At 41.4% G+C, this 7,764-nt stretch overlaps 1 protein-coding gene across 1 annotated transcript in view; it reads left to right on the forward strand.

Moving 5' to 3' along the window:
- Nucleotides 1–6,645, forward strand: part of LOC138972827 (nuclear pore complex protein Nup93-like) — a 39,223-nt gene extending 32,578 nt beyond the window's left edge. Inside the window, exons 21-23 of the mRNA XM_070345496.1 lie at nt 89–159; nt 3,139–3,202; nt 4,813–6,645. Coding sequence (XP_070201597.1) covers nt 89–159; nt 3,139–3,202; nt 4,813–4,932 — 255 coding nt within the window. The 3' untranslated portion in view covers nt 4,933–6,645. The remainder of the gene's footprint in view (nt 1–88; nt 160–3,138; nt 3,203–4,812) is intronic.
- Nucleotides 6,646–7,764: the final 1,119 nt, after the last annotated feature.

The following is a 7,764-nucleotide window of genomic DNA, read 5'->3' on the forward strand; positions in this document are numbered from 1 at the left end:
AACTGGGAACTGTGGGTAACAGTACATCGGTAGCTTTGTTTGAGAAAAAGGGAACTATTTCTCTTATTGCACTGTGTGTGTGTTGCAGATTCGACGCAACATGCCAGACATACTGTTGGCGACCATGACTCTCCTTCACAACAAATACACCCAAACCAGGTCAGTTCTGCTGCTTGTTCTGTTGAATATCTCTTAAACCCAGACCAGGTAACCTCTGCTTCCTTATGTTAAACATGGCCTTATTGCCTCCGAAGTGCTCCATATTGCCTGGTCCAATAAGTATCCTCATTATTATGATTATTATTATTATTTAAGTTAATGAAACATCACAGTGCACTAAGAGATTTATAGAGCAAATCGAGAAAATTAATTATTGAACGAAGCGCAAAGCGCTGAGTTCAGTAATTATTTTGAAGATTTGCTCTATAAATCTCTTAGCGCACTGTGATTGTTTCAATAACGATATTGTCAGTAACGACAACAGATTAGAACGTTTGAAAAGGCACATTTTTCTGCCAGCGTTTGGATAACTTGTGGACAGGTCGAGTTAGATCTACTTTTTTGTGTGTGTCGGCTTTGCACATGTCGGGGGTATTGACTGTTTCATCGCCGACCATGCATTTTACGATTTGATTACCCTCTGTACCGTTTTATCGATTAGCAACTAACAGTATGAGCTACAGTTGTGCGAAATGTACCCGTTAGCATACAGTTTCACTTAAGTATTAATTATTGGTATAAAAACAACATGTACCGAAATGTTCTACGCTCCCACAAAAATGAACGACCCCCAAGCAACTGAGTGACGTCCCCTGATGTCAAACGATTCAAAGTGACACGTTGGTTCCCTCATTCGCAAACAAATAAAGTTGGCATGTTATTTCTCGCAATGTACCTGCATTCATCTGGGCGGTTGGTGCTATGATTACATGGTAAGAATGTTTTGAAGCCTTCGCGTGTTCTGTTTACATCGTAGTTGTCTTGAAATATGCGAAAACCGTTCATTTCAGTCCTGAACTGATGGTGTCGTCTGCTACATTTTCGAGTGAGACAGTCTATTGAATCAGTCGACGTCCAAATGCTGCTTTGTCCAACTCGAAATCTGTCAGAAAAAAAACCTTCTCTTTTTAGCCGCGGGACATTTTAAGGTCAAGCATCATTGTTTGGTAATATGGAGACGATAAGCTACATGCCACTAACACAGCGGCTGAGAAGAATGTTCGGAAGTCAAAAGAAGAGGCACAGATTACAGATTCAGGGATGTCGTTAGGTGTCGGACATCGGACATATACCGATGAAAATCCCCAAATGTCTGATTCACATTGCCGCATGTCAGTCAGATGTCCTATCGTTTTAGCCTGAGCTTGGTCATTGTCCGATATGTACTCCATTCCTTCGGACAGCGCGATATTCGTTAATTTTCATTTCAAGATACAAATCTTCTAAAAGACTGAACGCTCTCGTGTTCAGCTGACACTGAAGTTGCAAGTGCCTAGTGCGGATCTTTTCTTTTGTCGGGAATTCCCGAACCGTTTGCGGTATGCGCCGTTTGGGTATAACCGACTCGTTGCAGCGCACTGATCTAAAAATAGTGGATTATTTTTTAGATCAGTGCATGCTACAGGAGTACGGGAGACAACTCCAACTGACTAAATTTGTCGTCTGCTTTTGTTTTCGATACGAGACGAAGCACTGAATTATGCCGCTGAAAAAAAACCTAAAGCCTGCAAAAGATCAGCATTAGATCAAACCGATCATTTTGTTTTTCAACTTTTATCCAAATCATGCAGTTTGTAATCAAAGTAAGAGCTCTGAAGTTGTTCATGTTGGTTTCTTTTTTGTGGTTTCTTTGAAACTAAACAAATACAACATTATACGCACACTGTGTTGATGTATTTACTATATTATGTGTGTGTTCTACAGCGCGCGCGCGTGGGTGTGTGTGTGTGTGTGTGCGTGTGTGTGTGGGCGCATGACTTTGGAACAATTCCATGGAATGTGTTATAAGCTGTTTGGCGCAAATTCATAATGTCCTATTAAACTTTCTGAAAGCGGTCAAATGTCCTATTGATGCTGAAGAACTCAGGACATTTGTCCTATAGGTATGAATTTGTAGCAACATCCCTGCAGATTCACTGTGACACAGGCGCATGAAATCTGTCAGAAAAAAACACTTCTGCTTTTAGCCGCGGGAAATTTAGGGTCAAGCATCATTTGGTCAAAATGAGTTCGGCTCATTCTCTCCCTGACAGGATGCCTTGAGTTTCCTTGTCTGGCAAGGAAACCAATTTTTGTTTACATATTTAGAGCTTTTTGTAATGTATTATTGATATAAGCAGATTCACGATTGTCGATAATGATTTTTCATGGTGTTTTGTAATTTTTAAATTACAAAGGAATTGATATGTAAGACAGTTTCAAGCGAGCTGTTTTTCGAGGCTGTATTTACTGTGCAAACAACTCTAAATATGGCAAAAGTGTCACGTGATAATCAACCGTTTGGTTTCGGCGCTCACTGGAGCAGACGATTTTTTCTGTAACCAGTTGACAGTGATGAAACCATATATTACGGTCTCCTTCCGGCAGCAGTCCCATAATTTCGACTTGTTTTGACCTTAGAATGATGTCTTTATCATAACTGTGAAAAACAGAACGGAGATCACTGTCGAAGTCGGCCAATCTGCAATCATTTTCATCTCGCGAACACCGATCTCAAATTTAGATCAGTGCTCGCGAAAATTATATGGGAGATAACTCTGTATTCGTGCTTTGATAGATTCGCGTAGGACTGTAGCGTCCGGTCAGAGAGATAACTGGCGATAGCCGTTGAGCGATGACTGATCAGAATGGGAGATGATAAGATACATGTCACTAACACAGAGGATGAGAAGAATCTTCTCAAATTAAAAGAAGGGGCACAGCCTCGCTTTGGAAAAAGGCGGAAGAATACGCTCTCTGGAAGTTTTAAGCGCATTGCCATTAGCCAATCAACTGTTTCACATCAGTCATGTGACACCAGTACTTACTGACAATTATTATTATTATTAATATTATTATTATTATTATCTTGTCTTTGTGTCTTGCATGGTATCTATCAGTGCTGTGTGCTGATAGTGAGTGTCACTTTGTGTCTACCAGAAGCAGCAGTGTGCACAGTCCTGTCCCAGGCCAGGCTGGTATCAAGGACGGGGGCAAGGAGACAGTGAGTACCGCCTTAACATGCTGTCTCTTCTTCACATGCTCTCTTCTTCTCATGCTCTCTACTTCACATGCTTACTTTATTTCATAGACCTGTAGTGATGAGTAACACTGTGATTGTAGTGCTACCGCTTTGGCCAACATTCTCTCTGCAGGTATTTACTCCTGTGTTCCCAAGATACTTGTGAGAGAGATTGTATCAATGGGTGCCATTATTCCAAGCAGAGAACACATGTTAAAGCTACCTTCATGCCTGCCCAAGCAATCATACAAAGCACCACAAAACTGTCCAGACTTCTACGATCGTGTGGATGTTGGTGTAATCGTGTGGGAGTTGGTGTGATCGTGTGGCAGTTGGTGTGATCGTCTATGATTCTGGTTCCTATGATTGTCTTCACACGAAGGCAGACACCTTTAGACATGCTGGTTGACATGTCAAGACTTGGCGAAGCTATTGATTCCACTCGGTTTCTTTAAGTGGATGTCTCACTCTCACATCCTTCTTCTCCATACTGTCAGCATTCTACCCCTTTCTCCACACATTGTATTTCATGTTGTCGTTGTGACTGTGTGTTCATTGTATTTCATGTTGCCGTTGTGACTGTTCATTGTATTTCATGTTGCCGTTGTGACTGAGTTCATTGTATTTCATGTTGTCGTTGTGACTGTGTGTTCATTGTATTTCATGTTGCCGTTGTGACTGTTCATTGTATTTCATGTTGCCGTTGTGACTGAGTTCATTGTATTTCAAGTTGCTGTTATGACTGTGTTTGTTGTATTTCATGTTGCCGTTGTGACTGCGTGTTCATTGTATTTCATGTTGCCGTTGTGACTGTGTGTTCATTGTATTTCACGTTGCCGTTGTGACTGTGAGTTCATTGTATTTCACGTTGCCGTTGTGACTGCGCGTTCATTGTATTTTATGTTGCCGTTGTGACTGTGTGTTCATTGTATTTCACGTTGCCGTTGTGACTGTGTGTTCATTGTATTTCACGTTACCGTTGTGACTGCGTGTTCATTGTATTTCATGTTGCCGTTGTGACTGTGTTCATTGTATTTCACGTTGCCGTTGTGACTGTGTTCATTAGCCTGTGCTGCGACTTCTGTCTTGTGTGTGGCGCACGTTATGTCAAAGCAGCTCAGCCCTGATATGGCCCTTCGTGGTCGGCTGGACGTTAAGCAAACAAACAAACAAACAAACAAGTGACTGTGTGCATTGTATTTCATGTTGCCGTTGTGACTGTGTGCATTGTAATTCACGTTGCCGTTGTGACTGTGTGTTCATTGTATTTCATGTTGCCGTTGTGACTGTGTGTTCATTGTATTTCACGTTGCCGTTGTGACTGTGTGTTCATTGTATTTCATGTTGCCGTTGTGACTGTGTGTTCATTGTATTTCATGTTGCCGTTGTGACTGTGTGTTCATTGTATTTCACGTTGCCGTTGTGACTGTGTGTTCATTGTATTTCATGTTGCCGTTGTGACTGTGTTCATTGTAATTCACGTTGCCGTTGTGACGGTGTGTTCATTTTATTTCATGTTGCGTTGTGACGGTGTTCATTGTATTTCATGTTGCCGTTGTGACTGTTCATAGTATTTCATGTTGCCGTTTCAGTTCCTTAACTACCTGAGGTCCCAGGCCAAGACACTCATCATGTTTGCTGGAATGTTGCCCTACAGACTACCTGGGGACGTTAACGCTCGCCTCGTTCAGATTGAGGTGCTCATGAACTGATAGCACAGACACTTCGCGCTTGTGTACTTCACACTGAGGTGCTTGTGGACTGACACTCTGTCTTAGCTGACATTCAGAGAATGTACATTGTGTGAACAGGATGAAGCGATGTTGTTTGGGTGAAAGTGTACATGTGTACGATGTGTTTTGTATGCCTCAAGTAATAAATGCATTTCATTCATTGATTCAAATTCGAAAATAAATTAAACTTTAGTTTTGTTAATAAACAACAGAAAGGAAATGAGAGGTTTAACATAGAGTTTGGCAAGTGGAAAAGTTACAAGTTCAAAGCAGCGCAGCTTGTTATTACATGCAAGACAATGTCACTGACATTATTACCCTTCTTTTAGGAGAATTTATGCAGTGCAACAGAACTTAAGCAGTACATACCCACTTAAACAGGAGTTGTGTTGAACGCTCACTGTATTGGTTGGATCCTGTTTGGTGACCAGGCCGAGTGTTGAGCCTTGCGTTTCTTGTTCACATGACCTGACCAGGATGTTCAGTCAGTGCAAAGACAAAATCAGAATAAACTTTATACAGTGCAACCCCCCTTTGAAGCCTAACGAAATCTGAGAAAATCAGATCTTAACAGAAAATGGAGGTAGTCTTAAAATGGAGGTCTACATTTGCAGACAGCATGAAGAGAGAATGTGAGAAAACAAGGCCTTAACCCTTTCGCTGCCAATCAAAACTTGCGTATGTGCATTCCTGACTGCCAGGGAATATTGGAGTTCGGGGTGTAATAATTCACAAAAAATTCTAGCTCCAAACTAGCAGTAGGTAGGTAAGTAAAACCTATGTTATTTTTAAAGGAAATTGAACCAAGAATCTGTTTTTAGTGTCTAATCATGGAAATAATAATTAGTTTGGCTTATAATGATGTTTAAATATGAACTTTTGACAAATCAGTCCGGCGCATCTTTCGGTGCCTGTGGATCAAACACAGGTGGCTGTTTTGCTTGCTCCAAGAAAGGATTATAATCACTGTCATCTACCTGTTTCCAACGAATCGTCCGAAAGATCTCCCCCTTCCCCTGTCAGTATCCATAATCATTTGCACCGCCTGTAGCGTCAGTCCGGCTTTGTTTTTCCCTACTAGGGCCCGGTCGACTGTCACTGTTAGCCATTTTGACGAGTCGAGATTTCTCTCTCCTACCCTGTCGCCAAGGCCGAAAATAGCCTTCAGACGCAAAACCACGTCACCATTTATGTTTATTCATGAGAATGAGGTATCCTTCCAAGCCATTGGCTGCTATTTGTGTGTCAGCAGTGACGTAGCATTTCTGGAAAATTCCCGAACGGAGAAGACGGGTAAACTCGTCCTAAGGCGCTGCGGCTGCACAAGCGCATGACGGGTAAACCCGTCATAAGGCAGTCAAGGGGTTAAAACAGCGGAAGCCCAAAAAACTGACAGTCTTCAAATGAGGGTGGGGGGTGTGTGTGCGTTACAGTCGATTGCAAGAAAGTGTGATTGCGGATTTTAAGTTGGTGTGATGAGAGAGAGAGAGAGAGATAGAGAGAGAGAGAGAGAGAGAGAGAGAGAGAGAGGGAGGGGTTGCAAAGGGGGATTGTGTTTAGGTACTGCTGGATGTGAATGTGTGGGAGAGCGAAAGATGTGTCTGCAGTCATTGCTTTGATTGGAGGAAAAATTTCAATGTGAATTTTGTATTGTATGCCTTTTGTTTCAAGAAAAAAAGTGAAGAAAATAAATGTTGTTCATTGTTGTATTTTGTATGAAGAAATGACATGTGTACAGCATTCATTGTCATTCCTGGACTGCATATTCATGACTCATTGAATATGAATGAAGCAAAATTATGGTTTGTTAATTTTATTCGTAATGAATTCTTTGCTGCCATTAATTTTACCGTCAAGCAGTATGTAAGAAATGTTAAGTCCTTTGTACTGGACACTTGCATTCTCTCCCGCAGTGGGGCACTGCGGTTATGAAATTAAAAGCCCCTCCTGTTTTTGGAACCGCAGGAGCTTTCTAGTTTGCTGTTAGGTAGATTTTTGGTTCCTCTTTCCTGTCATGCTCTCTTTTTCTTCATGAATTCTTGTCTTTTTTCTGCCTTCTTGCTCATTCACCTGTATTTTTTCCAAAAATCTCTTCTCTTGCCGCTTGTCTCGCGATTCATGTATAGTTTAATCTGTTAGTGTTCTGATGTAAGTCCAGCAGTAGATAGGTTAAGCCTATTTTAACATACTGGAAACTGGTAATCTTCCAGTAGGTATTAATTTAGTTTTACTAAAGCCTGCTGGGACACAAGTAATGGGTTAGTGCATTTGTAAACAGGAATCGCTTGACAAGTGGCCCCCTTCATCCCCCCCTTCCTCGTCCTGATATGGCTCTGCGTAGTCGGCTGGACGTTAAGCAACAAATAAACAAACAAACTTGCATTCTCCCAGTAAGGTCATATATTGTACTACGTTGCAAGCCCCTGGAGCAATTTTTTGATTAGTGCTTTTGTGAACAAGAAACAATTAACAAGTGGCTCTATCCCATCTCCCCCTTTCCCCGTCGCGATATAACCTTGAACGGTTGAAAACGACGTTAAACACCAAATAAAGAAAGAAAGAATTAATTTTACCTGCCAAAGCTTTGTTTCGTAAGAAATAACACAAATTCATACAAGTGGGGTTTCAAAAGGTAAACCTGTTATCCAAAAACATTTCCAGTATTATATGGTAACATTTTGGATCATAAAAGTTTAGAAGAATGAAGATTGGTCGAAAAGGAAGAGTACAATGTACACCACTATATACCTGTCATGACAGGCCACCTGCAAAATGGGGACACTTAGGGTGGGTCCCAAATGTGTCCTTTCA

This window comes from Littorina saxatilis, linkage group LG1 (genome assembly GCF_037325665.1).
Source record: "Littorina saxatilis isolate snail1 linkage group LG1, US_GU_Lsax_2.0, whole genome shotgun sequence".
Lineage (NCBI taxonomy): Eukaryota > Metazoa > Mollusca > Gastropoda > Littorinimorpha > Littorinidae > Littorina > Littorina saxatilis.